The 21,226-nt window shown below is 38.1% G+C and overlaps 1 protein-coding gene across 4 annotated transcripts in view; it reads right to left on the bottom strand.

Moving 5' to 3' along the window:
• mpp7a (MAGUK p55 scaffold protein 7a) overlaps nt 1-21,226 on the bottom strand; it is a 132,681-nt gene that overhangs the window by 46,605 nt on the left and 64,850 nt on the right. For all 4 annotated transcript variants that reach the window (XM_081393688.1, XM_081393691.1, XM_081393690.1 and 1 more), the window contains exons 6-7: nt 19,702-19,782; nt 14,914-15,045 (exon numbers count right to left, since the gene is read on the bottom strand). In XM_081393688.1, coding sequence (XP_081249814.1) covers nt 14,914-15,045; nt 19,702-19,782 — 213 coding nt within the window. The remainder of the gene's footprint in view (nt 1-14,913; nt 15,046-19,701; nt 19,783-21,226) is intronic.

Below are 21,226 nucleotides of genomic sequence, written 5' to 3'. Positions count from 1 at the left end.
ACATTTCGAATTCTAATGGGAAATAGTAGAATATCCAGGTATCTTTGGAATACTAATTTCAACCTACCGATTTGGAACACACTAATTCTAATTTCAAATACTATTTAGGATGGATAGTACATGATTTGGGACACAGCAAGTCACTCGTTTCATTCCTGAATGAATCAGTGTTTAAACAAATCGGTTAAATGAATGATTCAATGGGTCACTGATGGAGACAGTCAAGTGTTTCATTCGAATAAATCGTTGTTTTATATGAATCAGTTTAATTAATGATTCAATGAGTCACTCTTCATTCCTGAATGAATCAGTGTGTCTGAACGCATCAGTTGAACAAATGATTCAATGACTCACTCCAAAACAATCAATTGCCACCTACTGGCATAACTATGTAGAAAGACTTTGTGAAAAATCCCCAGTCTGTCCACACAAAATCAGACAAGCAGAATGATACAAACAGTGGAAAGGTCCAGTACACAACATGGCCACTGAGTGCATGTGATTTTCTGTCTGTATACTATATGTGCAAGAAAGTAAGTGCTCTGTTACTGTGGACTGAAGTATGGCTAGATGCACGCAACAGCTTAATGGTTTAATTGGACTGCTATGACTGCCAAAACAGGAATGCAAAAGCACTAGCTATCCAAGGCACTGGTCTGCCAACAATATGCCAGTCCTGTGTGTCCTCCTGCCACCATACATACCCATACGCTACTGTAACGGAGACATACATGGCCAGAGCCGCCAGACACTCACAGCATGGGCTGTCACCACACACACAAACACACAGCGAAATTAGACAGCGAGACTAAGACAGCAAGATTCCTAGCAGGGAGCAGGGCCATTCACACACAGACAAACATGTCAGACAGTTTGAGCTTTAGTCTGCCTTTTTATTTCACCCTCTGTTTTCTGCATCAGTGTCTCTGAGGCTGTTATTATTTCTAAAGCATCCGTGACAGTGGATGAAGGTGTGGAGTTGTTCCTCTAGTGTGCGTGTGTTTAAAAACCTATCAGGGTTTTTACCTCCCCTCATTTCTATTGTCTGAAAGAGGTGAAATATCGGCCTTGACGAAAGTTGTTCCAATGGCATATCAATAAGATTCTCCAAAAAAAAACAACAATAAATTAAAAAACACTCACACAGACATGATCCTCTTCTATCTGCATTACCTCAGTAAGACCAATTATCTGCTGTCAAAGTCATTTTGATGACTTGGTCACCTGTAATGATTTTGCGATGTCATTATCATGAGTAATACATTAGCTCAAGGTCGTCGTCTGATGTGTTAAACACAGCCTCTATGATGGAAAGTGCAGCCGTTTGTCAACGCTCCTTTCAGAAGTCTATGAATATTTCCTGTTGATCAAATAATTGGACCAATTTGGTGACCTGGAAGAACAAGGCGGCGATTGGCCCGGAGCTTTGGGAGGTGACAGAAACCAGTGATCAGCTTAGCTGTTACATCTCAGCGTGAGATAAAGCAGTGGTGTTAATGACACACATGAGAGAGACAGAGAGAAAGGGAGTAAAGAGAGAGAATTAGACCACTGATGTACCATTTAATTTTGTTAAATGTGACAAAGTGAATGGTAGAACCTTTCCAAAACCTTTTTGTTAGATCAAAACGATAATGATTTCAGTAGAATATCACTGAACATACTGACCTGTCCTGTTTAATCGTGTGTGGAAACCAATGTGTTGAAACAGATCATTATTCACTCAACAATTTTTATTTCACATCAATACATCACAACACACTCAACAATCAACACCATTGCTCAATGTGCAAGTCTTGAATATACATAAACTCTTTGTTCAGTTATCAAACAAAAAACAAAACACAAAAATTTTTGACCAAACAAGAGTGATAGGCATTGAAGCAAATTATTTTTTCTTTGCCATTTTAGCTTGCATGATGGACTGAAGTTTGTTTCTCTCTTGGTGTGAGAGCATGAGCTGACATTATTCAGATGCAGGTTTAGCCTGAGACAAACATCTCTGCCTCGGACATGATGGACTTCCTCCAATCACACATAATGCTGAGACAGCCATGCTTCACCAGGTTGACTAACCAAACTCATCACGCAGGCACAATTTACCCATCAGGAACTCCACCTCTTTTAGTCATCCTCACAATACAGCTCACACGATCCTCACGAGTGCAACTTCATTCTCACAGTAAGGTCACTTGTAATAGGCAGCCGGAGGAAATGAGCAGGTTCTTTGATTGAGCATTTTTAAGGTTTTCTTATTTCCTCCTGTTTCTGAGGTCTGCCCATTAAAACACGCTCTATAAATAGACTTTAATGAAATATTTTCCTCTGACCGATGAGAGAGAGAGAGAGAAAGCAGAAACTGAGATGGAAGAAAAATTAAGCAAGTTAGAATAAGAGGCCGTGGCTCCCTAAATTACTCATCAGTAACGTAACCCACGGCTGCCTGTTGTGGAGGTGATCAACTCCATATGCTGAGACTCTTAGCACATAAATGCTTATGACTGTTATTATAAGGCCAGCCAAAAGTGGATGGCTTAATCTGTGCAGAGCTCAGATGGACAGGAGTCATTCTTTAGGACAGTGGTTCCCAAACTTTTTACAGTGATGTACCCTCTGAGGCATTTAACATCCTTCTGCATACCCCCTCTCTTCCATTTAGACTGCAGTCAAACCTTTTCCATTAAGGGACAATATTTCCCCCCCTTAAATTAATTTACAGGTGCATTTTTTTACCTTTATAAAGAAGGTAATTAGAAGATAGTTAATCTATTGACAGTTTGACAGACGCAAAAAAATGCACAAAACGCACATCAAAATGACACCACCGCTCCTGACTGTGTGATGATAAGAACTGCTCACATGTACTCTTACTCTCCCGACATTAGACATTAGATGAAGTTGATTGATTACCTTTGCTTTTGTACAAACACAAAGACAATCTACAAGGTCAATAAACTTAAAAAAGGTGTCGTGGGTGTATTACATACCAATGGGTTAAGGGGTGTGCCTGGTTAGCATGGCCTGGTTGCATAGCTATACCATTCTGCAGCCAAAATACACAATTTATTTCTTTACAACAATTAGTTGTATAGTTTTATAATTGAATCATTAGTGTTACAGTGATGAAAATAAGTATTTGAACACCCTGCTATTTTGCAAGTTCTCCCACTTGGAAATCATGGAGGGGTCTGAAATTGTCATCGTAGGTGCATGTCCAATGTGAGAGACATAATCTAAAAAAAAAATCCAGAAATCACAATATATGATATTTTAACTATTTATTTGTATGATACAGCTGCAAATAAGTATTTGAACTCCTGTCTATCAGCTAGAATTCTGACCCTCAAAGACCTGTTAGTCTACCTTTAAAATGTCCACCTCCACTCCATTTATTATCCTTAATTAGATGCACCTGTTTGAGGTCGTTAGCTGCATAAAGACACCTGTCCACCCCATACAATCAGTAAGAATCCAACTACTAACATGGCCAAGACCAAAGAGCTGTCCAAAGATACTAGAGACAAAATTGTACACCTCCACAAGGCTGGGAAGGGCTACGGGGAAATTGCCAAGCAGCTTGGTGAAAAAAGGTCCACTGTTGGAGCAATCATTAGAAAATGGAAGAAGCTAAACATGACCGTCAATCTCCCTCGGACTGGGGCTCCATGCAAGATCTCACCTCGTGGGGTCTCAATGATCCTAAGAAAGGTGAGAAATCAGCCCAGAACTACATGGAACCACATGTCAAGGCCCGTCTTAAGTTTGCCAATGACCATTTGGATGATCCAGAGGAGTCATGGGAGGAAGTCATGTGGTCAGATGAGACCAAAATAGAACTTTTTGGTCATAATTCCACTAAACGTGTTTGGAGGAAGAAGAATGATGAGTACCATCCCAAGAACACCATCCCTACTGTGAAGCATGGGGGTGGTAGCATCATGCTTTGGGGGTGTTTTTCTGCACATGGGACAGGGCGACTGCACTGTATTAAGGAGAGGATGACCGGGGCCATGTATTGCGAGATTTTGGGGAACAACCTCCTTCCCTCAGTTAGAGCATTGAAGATGGGTCGAGGCTGGGTCTTCCAACATGACAATGACCCGAAGCACACAGCCAGGATAACCAAGGAGTGGCTCTGTAAGAAGCATATCAAGGTTCTGGCGTGGCCTAGCCAGTCTCCAGACCTAAACCCAATAGAGAATCTTTGGAGGGAGCTCAAACTCCGTGTTTCTCAGCGACAGCCCAGAAACCTGACTGATCTAGAGATGATCTGTGTGGAGGAGTGGGCCAAAAGCCCTCCTGCAGTGTGCGCAAACTTGGTGAAAAACTACAGGAAACGTTTGACCTCTGTAATTGCAAACAAAGGCTACTGTACCAAATATTAACATTGATTTTCTCAGGTGTTCAAATACTTATTTGCAGCTGTATCATACAAATAAATAGTTAAAAAATCATACATTGTGATTTCTGGATTTTTTTTTTTAGATTATGTCTCTCACAGTGGACATGCACCTACGATGACAATTTCAGACCCCTCCATGATTTCTAAGTGGGAGAACTTGCAAAATAGCAGGGTGTTCAAATACTTATTTTCCTCACTGTATATACAATACCGTTCAAAAAATGTAGGGTCGGTAAGATTTTTAAAGAGGGTCTATTATGCTTTTTTACATTTTCAATTGTCTTTTGTGTGAGTTTGAGCATGAATGAGGTATGCAAATTTACAAAACACAGTCCACTCTAAAGAGAGTTATTTCTCAATATCAGTAAGCACTGTTTATCAACTCCCTGATTGCAAGTGCAAGACCTGTGCAAGTCAAGCAATGGCCAATAGCCATGTTTCCATCCACAGTTGCAAAAACGGAATATCGCATAAAGAATTTGCAGATAAAGCGCCGTTTCAATCCAGTTAGCCGAAGAGAGCAAAATCGTCACTTCCTGATAAACTGAAATGGAAATGGAAAAATGGAAGTTGCTGCAGTAGGAGAAGCCACATAAGCAATTTCAGATGCTGTGCAACGAGATCGGTCAGGTGATTAGTCCAGTCATGCCATCCCGTCGCAAAGTCACGTCTTTTTATGATGCGCATCGAGGAATTTATTTGGTAAATGTGTTTATCGTAGTTCATGCGCATATTTTCTTATCGGATAAGAAGTTTATCAGACTCAATTGAGCACAGACTCGAGTTTTGTATGCACATTTTTAGAATTTATGCGCATTTTTCCATTTCCATCCAGCGTTTTTTTTTATGCGATATCCCAAAATGCACATAAAAATAAGTGGATGGAAACATAGCTATTGAGGTTAATAATAAACTAATGGGTTGAGTATTATAGACCTCCTTGGTGCGTATGAATATAATAAGCTTTCTCGAACACACTATGACATAACTTTTTCAAACGTCATTACAATAAAAGTCTGAAGTTCAAATCATGTTATGCCTAGTTCACACTACATGATTTTAAGCCCGATTTAAGCCCGATTTGCAAGTTAACGAGCTCGCCGACAGGTCAGGCTGTAATCGCGTGCAAATCTGCGGGTGATCCGCGCTCGCCAATCTTTGAGTGTGAAATACTTAACGACGCATCAAAACCCCTCGCTGACACATCGCCGACGCGTCGCCGACGCCAGAAAAATATCTAGCATGCCAAATATCTGGAATTGTTGGCCGACTCGATAGCCTGTGGTGTCACGTGTCGCGACGAGCAACAGCCAATGATCATCTTGTTATGATATTACAAAAGCCCTTTGTATTTGTAACCATCGTTGCCAAACCACAACAGGCAGCTGCTTTTTCATTATAATGTTTTACTCACTTCCAAATCTCTATCTGACAGACAATCCCTGCTGCCCGCGTGTGCTTATCCATCCGTTCACCCATATTCTTTTTTTTTTTCTTTTTTTTCTTTCGGGGTTCTAAACAGATCATTGCACAAACAATATAGGCCTATATATATATATATATATATATATATATATATATATATATGGGGTGTGCGTGTGCCGGTTTCAGAATTGGTGTGACGGTTATGACGTGAGTCAAATGACATAACTCATCGGTTATTATATTGCCTATTTCCTTTTTATTTTATAAATAGGCCTACATGCAATTGGTTGATGAAACATTTATTAAAATTAAGATACAATTTGTACAAAATGAAATTCGTTTTAAATAAATTATTTCTACAAAGCAAAGTGGTAAAAATCATGTCTCACGATTTACAAAACAAAACTTCATTAAGTGGTAAAAACCCAATATAGCATCTTATGATCCTATCTTTTATTACAATTGTTTTTGAGCTAAAATGTAATACACATCATATATACACACTGTATATGTTTCTTTTATCAAACATGTTTGGGGCCAGTCAAGGGGTAATTAAACTGCACGATCAGTTATCGGTAATGATATTGTTTATTATTGCAAATGTTTATTGCTAATGTTTATTATTGGAAATGTTTTTCATTTGTTTAATAAATCTCATAATGATGGCACATCACTATATCATAGTCATAGCTTTTATTTCTATTTCAAATGATTGAAAGAATCAATTACAGTTGGAAACGTATAGACCAATAATAACACAGACTGTCAACAATTGCTTTTAATTAGTATTTAAACATTCTCTATTATAGAAAAGATAGAAATTTAAAAATATTTTAATAACATGTTTTTTTTGCGGTTATAGAGTTCTAATGACGGTGCTCAACTATATATATATATATATATATATATATATATATATATATACCAACAATTTTGTCCCGCCGTCCATTTGCCATTGGAATGCGCCAAGACTTGTTGTCAGCTCCTGTAGTTGGTAAGCCCCTGTTGCAGAAGATTTACGTAGTGTCACATAGTCTGAACACCACAACGACTTCAAGACTCCAGAGCAAGTCATGTAGTCTGAAAAGCACAGCGATCTGCCGACGTTTAAAGTTGTTTAGTGTGAACTAGGCATTAGCCGTATCTAAGCTCTAGCAAGGAGTGTTTGACACAGAGTCACTTAAAGTGGCGTGAAAACAAACAATACATACACTCTTCAAGTCACTTCTTAAATGAACAAATTACCAAGAACCACATGGCTGTGTTTGCTGCAGATTTGGCAGTGGAGAAAGCTGGGGAGGAAAAGACAGCAAAAAGAACAGCAGCGAGGTCATTTAAACACAATTAGCCGCAATTATCACTGCTGATTTATGCCACCTGCGAGTAAACCAGTAGGCAGAAGATATGCGTTAAACAGGGCTATTAAACTTCCAATTATAAACACACACACAAACACATAGTGAGACTCAAAACAAACATTAGGCTAAGTGTGTGATGTTCCACTCCCTCTATATAGACTGTTATACTAACCCTTCAATGACCTACTCAGTAAACATTCAAAATGTTGCTTTAAACCTGCTGCATTACAGTTCTATCATTAACAAGTATTTTGCTGAAAATTGGGTCTCATTAAGGTAATAAGGCTGAGGAATGCCAGCATATAGACTGAAAACAGGACAGGCCTGAAACGCATGGAAAAAAGAAAGAATGACAGGAAGGTAAATGGGAATGTGTGGAGGTAAAGGGGGAATGAGCGGAAGAGGGAAGTTGAGGCCTGGGATAAAACGCTGGATACCATCTTAAATGTCTCCTGCAGTATGACCCTAAAAGCTAGACATGGCCATTTTATATCCTTTGAGAAAACACTGCTGAGCAGGTTTACAGCATCAAGTCATTTTTCCGTCCAGGCTGAAACCAAAATACTGCACTAAAAATTGCAGCTAATCACAATCAATTTTATTTGTAATTTTATTTGATATGGAATTTTGGACTAATAAGATCCATCGTAAGTGGGGCTACCGAGTGCAACAACTCAAGTCAACGCAATTGCTTGCTTGATTGCTGCTGGATTGCTGGTGCTTTGGCCAAAAACTTGTATGTTTATTCAGAAGTATAAAAGACTTAAATCTGTGTCTGTGGTTTCACACACCAGATCTTCCATAGGATGCATTTTAAGTGTTGCCTGTGTTCACTGTAAATCACCCCACTAAGGAAACATCACTTTCAGAAGTCGGATCTTGTTCCTTCACCTACATGAGGAAATGCTTTCTCAAGACGAGCAGACCTCACTGCACAAAGAGCACAGTGTGTGCTCGAGCACCTCCCGTATGCTCTGTTACAGGATATAGACACAGAAACATGGACACTTGGGAAAATCAGAGCACACTATGCAGAGGAAGGAATGAAAGATTAGAAGAACAGCAAAAGGTGAGGAGAGAGGTCTTACACTTAAATAACGACCAGTGACAAACTCCCTAATAAATCTGCATTTAAAATGTTTTTTTTTCTTATACAAATGAGTCCATACGACGAACAACCGTAAGTCCAAAAAAATTTGATAACCAAGTGACATGAATGTATGTGTGCCAATTTGTATACAGAAGCACTTTGGGGGTGTGTTAACGCGACCAATACTCTGTATTTTAAACTTTAAAATAGTCTCATGCAGAAATTTTTTTTATGTCCACTAACGAAAAATGGAGAAGCCGGTTGCTTTCATGTCCACTGCAGACATTAATAGGCAAAACCTCGGCAAAAAAAGGAGAGCAAACATGAACGAATGGAAGGACAGAGCAAGGAAGTCTTTTAGGGATGCTGGTAAACCATATGTGAACCGGAGAGGAGAGCTAAAACGAGGAAAAAGTCCACCGAAAGAGGTGAGTGTAAGAACCGTACAAAGTATCTACCTAACGTTAGCGGTTACAATCAGAGGGGCGTGTAGGCTACTGGGCGTCGTCTACTACAGTTCATATAGCTCACTCTGTTTAACGGATCAAGTCATGAATGGGTCGAAATGAAAGCTGTACTCCTTATAACCACGGAGAAATTAATCGAAACGTTTTAGCTGCATTTGATGTCCCTGTACTGGTATTGTCTGTATTTGTTCTGTGACTTACATTAGCAATAAATAAATAAATAAATAAATAAATTGTAAGAAAGAATATTTTCTTTAAGGTTCTGTTACTGTATTAAAACTAAGATAAAGGTATCAGATCTCCAGTGGTTTAAAGTGATATGATGAGTTGGACTTATACTGTTATTCCACATTAACTGGGCATATACCGTTCTTCCACATTCCAGAAATGTAAATTACTCTAACTTTTTATTTTTAAGATTGGCACTGAAAAATCTTCTCTCATTAGAATCGGGAAGCTTTTGTTGTCTATCTTCAAGTAAAATAAAAATATATAATATAATGTTCACAGTCCAAATAAAAAAAATTTTATTATTCAAAATTGGAAAATATAGACTTGTATGGTTCTTCGTCTCAAGGCTTCAAATAATGTTAATTAATTTTTTGACAAATAAACAAATAACACTGAACACAATTTGTTTTTATTCTGTTAACAAGGCTGTAGATTATGGAAGGGAAAATTTGCCTGGCCATTATTTCAGTCCATCACTGATCCCAGGTAACGTGGGAGATGAGTGACACATTAGCTCTCAGGTCAACATAACCCTCTGACAGTGCATATCAGTCTCTCTTTCCTCAATGTCTCACTGAAGATAACTTTTTTTTATTCCACTCTAAGCCATCAGGGCCATGATGTATTTCTCCTGTGTACACATATGCATCTCAAAAGTGCTAACATGTGTGCTCCTGTCTTTCTCCATAATCTAATTTCTGCCTCCATTATTTCTAGAAAGTGACATTACCGTAGTGCTCGGTTTTTCACTGCTACCCCAAACCTTATAATCTTCTGTTTGCTTCAAAAGAAAAGGAAGAACAGATGAAAAACTTCAGAAGCAAGAGCTAAGAATTCAGATTAAGGTAGAAATAGACACCATAGATATATTTGGTAATTTGTCTTCCTGTATAAATCCAGGGCAGTCTACATTTACCATTTACCCTTTTACCCTTTTTACATTTACATTTAATTTACATTGGAGTCCCCATACCACAAATATATACCCCACTGTACAACTATATACCCTAGTATATCAAGAATCAAAAACAACTACTACTACTACTATTAAATATCCAACATCAAACAGATGTCAAAATATACAAAAACGTTTCTAATGAAGGCACTTGAGAGGAAACATTAATGAAGCCTTGTGTCAACCAATGAGAGATCACAGAGGAAATGAGAACAGCGTGAACTTTTCTAGTACACAATGTCTGCTGGCCGTGCTTGCGTTCCAAGGCTCAACATGATAAATCTAAGCACAGACATTCAAAAACATTTTTTTCCAAAGTAGCAAGTCTTGTTTTGGCTGCACGGTTTCTGAGTTTTGGTCCTTTGTTCATGGCAGTGAAATCCACGAAATGGTAGTCAATAGCAATAAGCCAAAATAAAGAAATAAGCCAAATCAAAGTGTTCTAGGACATTCTGCATGCTTCACTGACATTGTCCTGGGAGACAGAAACTGCGATGAGAATCACACAAACTCAGGTAGTCATATGCCTTACAAAACCTGAACTCCACAAGAACACTCAAATGACCAGCTTTATGCTGGAACTGAACACAGAAAATCGAAGAAGTTAAGAAATTCGTAAGAACGTTCCTAAAGGCCCCCTGAAAAATTTCAAGTTATTTAGCTTTTAGTATGAATATGTTAGGTGCTGTATGTAACTTTTTCACTCTATTAAAATATGTTTTGTACCATAATATGTTTGCATATATTGAGGAAACATGCTAAGTTCATATTCTAGTTTCTCTGAAAAACACTTCTACAGCCAGTTATTTTACTTTGAAATGTGTGTTTCCAGGCTGGAATGTTTGTTTTTGTTTTGGTCTGTGATACTGCACGTTGCCAATTTGCATTGTCCACTGCGTGAGCTCAAACTGGCAACCTGTGTGAGCGCCGTCCAGTCTGAGGAGCAGGTGTGCTGGGAGAATCAACGATCTCTGATATTTAGAATTTGGACTGCAGTACCTATTTTCATTCTTACAGACTGCACCTTTAAAGTTACCAATGACAAAATTCGCATTTAGGAGAAACAAGCATTCAAAACTTACAGTCCCTCACTTCCGCTAAAATGGATCACGAATTTTTATGATGTCACAGCGGACTTCAGCTTCTCATCACATCTTCTGTCCAATCAAATGCTCTCTAGAATGTAAAGTGTCCTGCCCCTTGTGCTATAAATACCACCACCTGGCCAAAGCAACCATCACCATCGTTGACACGTCGCGGAGCATTACGGGTTTTGCCAGGGGCGATAGTGTCCCCACCACTTTTTGAAACAACTCACACCACGGATGTACCCAATACAAATAAATAAAACATCTCCAGTTAACTAGCAGGGCATTCATTTCGTTCGTTTGTCAAATAAGAGGCATTCTAGCGTTGAAATGTGTTGTTTTTTTAAATCAAGCTGCTGAGCTCGTTGCCGCTGCTATCAGTGGCATGGATACAGTGTTCTCTTGTGGCTGCCATTGCGGAGACTCTATTTGTTCCGGTGAAATCACAAAACAAAATGAACACAAACGTGTCCCTGCTTGATATACAACCACTGATAAACATTTTCGATTTTGATTAAAAAAAAAAAAAAAAAAAAAAAAATACACGAGTCCAAATTAGAACCCAAAACCTCTGACACGCTTGGCAAAAGTTCAACCACTAGACCATGAAAGTACATAAGCTAAATTCGCGGCTCTATGATTTATTCATGTGCAAATTCTCGGCACAATTCTCGGTAACAATATATATTAAATCTCAATAAATGACAAATTAAACCCAATGTACTATTGAAATTGATTTCTGGACATCGTAATGTTATTTTTTCCGAAAATTGTACACATATTGTACATATATCTTAGCGCTGTATAGCAACCTCCACCCCCCCACACCCCACACACCACACACCTGTCCCACCCACTTTTTAAAACAAAATTACGTCACTGGTTGGAGATGTGTGTTCGGTTGCTCAAGTTTTATTCCGTTTTCCAACTGTACGTTGGTTAGGAATGAAATGGCTAGAATTTATTCACACCTCTACTATTGAATCCAACGTATCATCAGCGCTCGTATTCGCTTCAATGGTGCTGTCAAGTACGACTTGCAGTCTGTGAGGTAAACTAAACACTATTGGCTATTTTAAAAAGGGAGGAGCCATTCAATATGTCCCGCCTTAGCTTCCTGTTTCAGAGAAAATTACATCAATGCATCATACAAAGCTGCTCGTTCCAAGGCACTTTAGTGGGCCTTTAAGAAAATATCTGAGAACTTAAAGGTGCAGTAAGCGATTTCTGAGAAACACTGTTGATATTTGGAATCACAAAAAACAAATACGCCCCAACACAAATGGATCACACCCCATCTTGATAGCTCCGGCCCCAAACTCACAAACACGCTGGCTGCATCTGAAATCGCCAGAGTAGTAATCTCCTGAGTAGGTAATTATTTTGAATAAGTAATAACATCACAAGAGAAAGTTCTCAAGAGAAAGAAGCAAGAAAAAGTTCTCATTTTGAAAAAGGTGAGGGGGTAGATTAATATAGCCCTCAGGGTGAGTGACATGGAGATTGAAGAAGACTTCTACATCACAAGACAAACTGTATAGTTAGGGATTAAAGATTTTGTTGGTCACGCTCCAACTTAAATGTGCAATAAGCACCTCGATGCTCGCCAACCAACACAAGTCGTGAGATGAAATGAGTGCACACACAATCTACAGCCAAATCATCTTGTTGGCAAATGTCTGTTCTGTCTACTATCCTCCTATTACTCAGTCTGAAGATCTGGATATAGCATATACACTTTATCTATCCAACAAACACACACCCATACACACACTCTTTTGCCTTCCTATAGACCTTTCAGTAACCTTATCCAAAACAACACATTCTTTCAATAAAATCCACCACTGAGCTCACTTTTGCTGCTGCCATGTACGCTGATCCAAGCCCAATTATTTCAGCATCCTGCCATTGCTGCTAATAAATCAGCAGGTTAAAGTTACCAAACAGAAGGGAGAGCATTTGAGGATTTGGGTCCCACCCCCAAAGTCCCAAGGACCTGAACCCAACACCCCCCACCCGCCTCCCACTTTCTTCTCATTACTCCCCTCACTAAAATCCTGCATGATGTCATGGGCTGAAAAATGATAGCAATTAATCAGAGCTACCGAATCCTACCCATTCAACTAATCACAATTATACAAACAGATGAATCATCCTCTGAGGCAAAAGTCTGCTAACTACCACACATAAGATGGGAAAAAAAGTAAATTAAAGTTAAACTTTACAGTCCTTTTGCCAATGACTGCATTTGCTGTCTGAGCCTGATATATACAATTTCAAGTTCAAATCAGAAACAATTGCAAAAAGAAATTCAGTGCAAAGCTCAGTGAGCTGATTGAATTGGTGAGAAAAACACAATGGACTTTTTGTCTGAAAAACAGTTTTTTCTAAATATAAAATGTAAACAGATTTTTCTGAGGGCTGCCATCATGTAAAAATGCTGAGGATTGGGCCACAGGTCAGACTGTTTATCTACAGGAAAGAAGAGATTTATTTTGCATTTCATTTCACTTAGGAGAAAGTAACATGCATTCACTAAGATCAAATGCTGGTCTACAGCTGTTAAATCTGAATTCTGTAACATTTGATCTAGAACGGCATTTCAGGACTTCTGTAGGGACATTCACAAATAATGCATTTTCATTATCTACGATACACAATTAATGTGTTAATGTTTCTGAAAAAAGTCTCTTATTCTCACAAAGACTGCATTTATTTAATCAAATATAGTAAACAGTAATATTGTGGAAAAAAATTACAATTTAAAATAACCGTTTCTATTTCAAATACTTTTTAAATTGCAATTTATTCCAGTGATGGCAAAGGTTAATTTTCAGCATCAATTACTCAGTCTTCAGTGTCACATGATCCTTCAGAAATCATTCTAATATGCTGATTTAGTGCCTAAGAAAGTTAATAAGTCTTATTACTTTCAATGTTGAAAAATCATGATGCATTTTTTCAGAATTCTTTGATTATCGAAGTTCAAAAGAACCGCATTTATTTGAAATCAAAATGTTTTGTAACATTATAAATGTTTTTACTATCACTTTTGATCAATTTAATGCATCCTTGCTGAAAAGAAGTACCCAATAAATTTCTTTCAAAAAAATAAATAAAATTAGCCTTCATGTGTCTCACACTTCAGTATAAACCGAGTATAAAATAGACTTATAGACACATAAGGTAGGTCTGTCAGGCCGACAGACAGTACTTTAGGTTAAGGAATTAGAAAGTCAACATCAGTCCAGAAGTGTTACGCTACACTACCACCCTCAATAAATCTTCCCACAAGCCCAACAAATGCTCAGCTAAATACGAGAAGATCTAATATGTCATTCTGTGATTCTCAAAACTTGAGAATGCAAATAGATGTCAGTGCTCATTCATTATCACTTTCAAGTACAGTACAGCCTTAAGCCAAACAGGATTGGGTAACTGCTGACAATACAAGTAAACAGGGGTCCTGATTCTGACAGCTCACTGAAAAATTAGATGAAATGGAAGAGCAAACGTTGGACAGAAATCTGGCTTAGAGAGAGCTGTGAATGACACGTAAGGGAAAGTGGATCAGACACATACATCTATACACCGCAGGAGACCACTGGACACAGAGCTGGTTTCTATGTAATGTAATGCGGAATGTGGCCTGTGTCATGTTTAGGCAGAGAATATGTGGTCACTCAGGAACTAGAGGATAAGGGTGAACAGGGAGTGTGAGCCAAACACATCACTAACACTATCACGCGAATGCGCATATATTTATGTGCTTCATGTTCACAAGAGTGTTTTCCACTATGTGTGCTTGAATTATGGCAGCCCATATGTGTTTGGCTTTGACAGTATGTGGAAAATTACATGTGTTTGTAAGTGTGTGTGAGAAGGAAGTTCTCTCACCAAAGGCTCTTTATTCTTGACCAGTCGAATGATCTTGACAGAGTCTTCTTCATCATCAATGTCATCTGGCAAAGGAGGAAGTTCTGGATCGTAACTCTTCCTGGCCACAGTATCATGAACAGACAACAAACTCTGCAACGAGAAAGAGTTGTACACATAAAAACCCACAGAAACACACACAGTAAGAAAAACAGTAGTCGTTTGACTGATTTTGTGTAGCTACTCGTTTTGGCTAATCATTCCAGCCTTGATACTCCAAGCATCTGCTTGAATCCTATAGTATAAATCATGGAGCTTTAGAGGTCTGCTTTAGATTACTACCTCCTACTGACAAATAAAGCTGCTTTTGAATTGATTACCATTACTATTTCACTACAACCATCTTTGGCAATGTTGTTTGTTATAGCATCGCCAGCAAGAATGAAAAAAGAACTGAATCAAAACCAAGACCAATCATATTGTCATCTTTAATTTGATTAGATTATTATTATGAGTATTATGAGTATCCTGCTGGGAATACGGCAGCATTGCTGTGAGTTTCCAAGGGGCGAGGAAACTTAGCAGATGGATGGACAGCAGGCAATGAAATTCTCAGCCATTTCAGATATTTCACACCTCAGCTCTCAAAGAACGAGCTATAGTTCAAGAATGACGGCATTCAGAGATTCATTACCGAGCCGCTTTAACGATGCTGTGTCAAATGCAGCTGCAGCTTTTTTCTGTCTTTTGCTCCTTTTCTCCCTTGCATTTCCAACATAAAACCATCTTCCAGTTATGTGCCAGAGATAAAAAATGAGAGGGAAGGAAAAAAAATGAAAAAAAGAGGGAAGAGACAAGACAGAGAGGAGAAGAAAAGTGTCTGTTTTATGACATGGGATCAAGCTCCAGAACAACACTCAACATGTGGCTAAAGCAGAACAGATGGGAGAGCGAGCGAGAGTGGTGGAAACAAACAGAGCAAGAGAGGCATGTGTCTAGGGAGTGAGTCAATCTCATCAGTCCAGGGTAATGACAATTATATGCAATTATCTGATAATTAACCAATTAACTAACACTTCAATCCTCACAGATAAAGGCAGGTAAAAAATAAAAGTAGAATCTGGATCAATACTCAATCTACACCACCGCTGCTAAATCTGATCATATTTGCTGTCCACATACAATATGATGAAAAGATATAGTACTTCTGGCAATAAACTATATTTCTGTTGAGATCTCACAACATGCATGGAAAAACAGTGTGAGGAATGTGATCCAATTCCTTGACAAATAACTGTTATGAGCTGATTCACTAGAAAATTATTCTTGTAGCAAAACTCATCTCTGATTGGACTACACACATGCCAATCAACCACATCAACACCTATTTGTAAAGACAGGGAGTATACTATGATATGTAAACAACTTAAAACAACTAGAGACAGAAAACTTCCACAAGCCAGTGTTTGTACATTTCCGATGGTGAAATGAAAACGAGAGCAGAACATACACATTGTTCTATAGGGTACAATGTTGATTGCTTCTACACAAAATGCAGATTAGACTGAAAGGTGCAGTTGTTTAAGCAAATTAGCAAAGTTAAGCAATTTTTTTAATTGCCATTCCTTTTATTCTTCCAGATGACCAGATCTATAAAGATCTAAAAAAATAAAAAAAAAACACTTTACACCAGATAGTGTTACACTTAGACTTGAATAAAATATCACAGTATAAATATTGTTAAAGCATCAAGGCATTAAACATCTGCAACCACATTTTTTCCCCATTACTCTTTCTTTGTCTTCATTTTCTGAGGGCAAAATCGATGTGGTTTTCCTAAAACATGGTGTGGCCAAAGAAAGCCGCAGCTTGCCATGCCGACCCCAAGCCACACGTTATATCAGCACAACACCTTAGTAACTGCATTGATGCCATAGAGAAACTTTTTTCTTCAGAAAACATTTCAATCTAGTCCCTATCAAATTCAGTGCATAACTACATGATGAGTAGTGAAAACAATGAGTCAAAGCATCATATTTTCAGGAACACTGAAAAAAGGGGGAAAAAAACAGGATTGGCATTCTTTAAAGCTTCTGAAAAATGACTGCATATTGAAATCTGACTTTATGTCTATCCATTCACAGAAAGGATTATTTCAGGAAAATTCTAACATTTCTCTGCCTCTTACATTTGATTAGTGAAATTGCGAGGCAGCGTAATAGCACCACTCAGTTCCCACAGAGTCTGTCTACCTTCCAACAACCCAGTCTAAATTCACTATCCTGTCACGAACCACACACACACACAGTGTTTTGTGGAGCTAAAAGCTCTCCTGAGGTTATAGGGAAGGGGTCAGCATTAGGCCAGGTGGCAAAAGAGTGAATTGAGGCTCAAAAGCAAGTAACTCATTTTTTCATGTACTCTTGCAATGTGTGTATGTGTGCACGCATGTTAATTAGTTATAGTGGGCCTCCTAAAATAACAAATTGCTGAACTTGTTCAAATAAAGTCTGGGAAATGTAACTGGGCATGCAGCTCTCATTAGGAAAGAGTTTGTCATACGAACAGTCATTATTCAACCTGCTAAACTAACTACCTATATACACGCCTGCACAAAATCTACACACACAAGCACAAGAGAAAAGGGCAAAGCAATACAGTTCTATCTATCTATCTATCTATCTATCTATCTATCTATCTATCTATCTATCTATCTATCTATCTATCTATCTATCTATCTATCTATCTATCTATCTATCTATCTATCTATCTATCTATCTATCTATCTATCTACCTACACAAACTTGTGAGCCGCTCATCCCCTATTTCTCACTCCTCCATTCTCACTCAGACCAGAGCAGCTCTTTCTTTCCACAACACACGGGTTGCCGTAATTGTCGCTTTCATCAATGTCAATATAAGTCAGTAAGCGGGTCTAATATGAGTAAAATGTGTTTTTTCATGTGTGAATCATAAAGGGGGGAGGAGGAAGGAGATCATTTAATAGGTTCTGATTTATGTCTGGTCACAGGGAATGGATCATTTCAACACTAATTGAGAGTGATACAGTTACTATCGTACAGAGACGCCATTCTAGTCCCTAGAAACCATCTGCTAGCGCTTTACACAGCACCAATAGACATTGGGTTAAAGACATAAGGGAAAGAAAATTAAACTAAGGAAGAGAGGAATGTACACTATAGGAATATAAGGGCAGAGAGTACTATAATGTAGCCAGACTACAGATTAAAGGTGATATGCACTGCCATTCAAGTCAAAGAATGTAAAAATGTTAAGCAAAAATTATTAACCTGATCAAAAGTATAATTTAGAATGTTATAAAAGATTTATATTTCAAAATAATGCTGTTCTTTTGAATTTTCTATTCATGAAGGATTTCTGAAGGATCATGCTACACTGAAGACTGAAGTAATGACTGATTCAACTTTGCCATCATAGGAATAAATTACAATTAATTTTTCAAAAGTTAAATGAAATAAGAAGAATGTCTTGAAATTGTGACTTAATTTCCTTTGACTTAAATTATATTAACATTTATTATACATATATATATATATATATATATATATATATATATATATATATATATATATATATATATATAAAAAATGTAAAATTTAAATATAATTCCCATCCTCCATTTGTGTCATTTCATAGTTTTTATAACTTTAAGAATTAGTAAATGTGTCCAACATTTTAATTGGTAGTATTAAAGGGATACTTCAGGATTTAGCATTAAGCTTTGTATTAGTAGAAAACCTGTAGTATTTTCGAATTACCATGCTTTCCACCCTCATAGACGAGAGATTTATGTATTTTTTGTCTGGAAAAAAATCCTCCGATGACGCAAAAATCATCATTTTGCGTCATCGGAGGATTTTCTGTCCAGAGGCTAAAGACTACAGCCAGTAGGAGGAGCTGTTCCGCATGTGTTCAACCCGCCCATAGAGGGTGGGATCTCACTCACATAATGTACACAGTATCAGCCGTCTTTCTTTGGAAGCTAAGCTAGCAGGCTCTTGTTCTGTGGAGAAAGCTGAATAGTAGGAGAAAGCTGAGTAAGTAGGGGTTACCATCCTCCTTTTCCCGGACTTGTCCGGCCGTCGAGATCGTTCAAAATGTACGGGATTCAGCTTTTGCTTTCTGCGGTCGCCATTCATTGTTTACATGCACACCTCTTGTTTCAATCTAACTGAATTCATTCCGATTGGTGAATCTGAATGTAGTGTTTACATGAAGGCTAAACAAGTGATCGGTTGATGTGCGTTTTAACATTGCTAAGAAAATTCCCGCTCCTCCCTGAGAGATACGAGACCCGGCGCGTCTCAGTAATGACGCCACCGGCCTCGCGCCGTTCTCCCGGGGCCGTCAGCCTCGTCCTGCTCGCCACAGTAAACATGATGAATGGATGGCGACTGTAGAACGCAAAAGCCGAATCCCGGACATTTTGGGCGATCTCTAAATCCCTGGCAAACTCATCACGTAGGCTAGCCTTGTTGTTTGTTTTCAACTGCGCTCCCTTACCGGTAGGCGTGGCCTCCTAAGGCAGCGAAGCAAGTGCATTCTGGGAGTTGTTGTCTTTCATCCACATAAGCCAAAAATACATTTTCTGGGTTTTCTCAGTCTAGAAAGCTCCATATTAATTTTTTTTTTTTAACATTTCTTCTACTTAAATGACCTATTTTAAATACACATTCATCTTCCCAGAGGTGAAGTATCCCTTTAAGTGTTATATCTGAAGGCATATGGTGCAAACAAAAATGTGTTTAATGTTGTTTACTCTCTTACCTTTACATGTGGTTTGGACAGTAGCTTGACAAGCTCTTGGATCTCATTACTTGCACTTCTTCCTTGAAGTTCCTCTGTCAACTGAAGAGAAAGACAAGAGAGATAGTGAGAGAGAAAGAGAAACCAGAGAGCGAGAGAAAATGAGCGTCTATAACTTCCATGAACACATGCATTGGTCATACAGACATGAACGCGTATATTATGAATAATTGGAGTATAAATGTCTCCCTTGTGGCAGGTAGCAGGTGGAGAGTGTGTGTGTATGTTTAAGAGATTGAGAGATTTATAGCAGCACAGGTGCAGACTAAATGAGGCACAGAGACACGTTGCTGTTTCTCTAAGTAAGGAGAAAGACACAGAAAGATGGGCTTGTTCCCCAGATCCATTTGAAGTGTTACTCCTGGGCCACAACCTTATTATTGACCTCACTCACTCTGTGTGTGTGTCTGTGTGTGTGTTTGTGTGTCTGTGTGTCTATGTGTGTGTGTGTGTGTGTGTGTGTGTGTGTGTTGAAATGCTGTAATCAGTGTTTAAAGAATCACTCCCTTGGGATGTCAGTAGACTTTTCCAGTAACCAGCCAAATGGGAGGTGACGTTCAGTTGAGTAATGGTGACAGTGACCCTTAGTGACACACACACAAACTCCATCGCGTACAATAGATACATACCAACAACTGCAACTGATGTTGTAGCAAGCAGAGGTCACATGGAGAAAAACAGCATGCACAGAACAGGCATCAGTCTTTCATGACTATTTTTATACATGTACTGTAGACTCAGTAATTCAGGGGACCTGTTATCACAACCTAAATACATGCATGGTTGAAAGTTTAAAATTCTGATTCAGTGATTTAACTTCACTGTAAAAAAATTATATGATCAATAAGTTATGAGTATGACATGTTTTTACATTGCTTTAACTCAACAAAATAAGTTAAGCAATTTTCAACTTTTTTAATAAGTTACACAAGATTCAACTCATTTTGTTTTAGTCAGTTTAATGTGATTTAAGTTTAAATGACTTAAACATCCAAGTTGACTGTACTAAAAAGGTTTACACAAGTTGAAAACATCTTTTTTTTAGTTTAGTGGATAATAATGTTGATAATTAACTTAATATTGTGTGTAATTTAAACTCAAATTTAAGTTGTAGTAACTTCATGAAATTGTCTAGATTGAGTAAATGGGTAAATTGGGTAGTGGATTTCTAGTTCCCAGCATGCTTTGCAGAGGACTGGATCAGTATGGAGGGCGACAAGCGTCTTGGAAATAGTAATAAAGCATTTAATTAATAAACTAATTGTAGAATTAAAAACAGGCATTAATAAATTAGTTTACACATTAATCTATAAATAGACTAATTGCATAGTAAACTAGATGTACCGCATCGCGGTACAAAATATGACCGCCGCTCAGGCCTGCACTGGCTTTCCACAAAAATAAATGACGTTGAGTAATTTGGCTGTATTGCATGTTTATGTATATACCTAAAAAAAGTAGTAGTATGTGCATGTCTGTCTGTGTG

The sequence above is a fragment of the Scardinius erythrophthalmus genome (assembly GCF_964197995.2).
Source record: "Scardinius erythrophthalmus genome assembly, chromosome: 18".
Lineage (NCBI taxonomy): Eukaryota > Metazoa > Chordata > Actinopteri > Cypriniformes > Leuciscidae > Scardinius > Scardinius erythrophthalmus.
The sequence above is the reverse complement of the archived record's forward strand: the minus strand, read 5'-3'. Positions and strand labels throughout refer to the sequence as shown.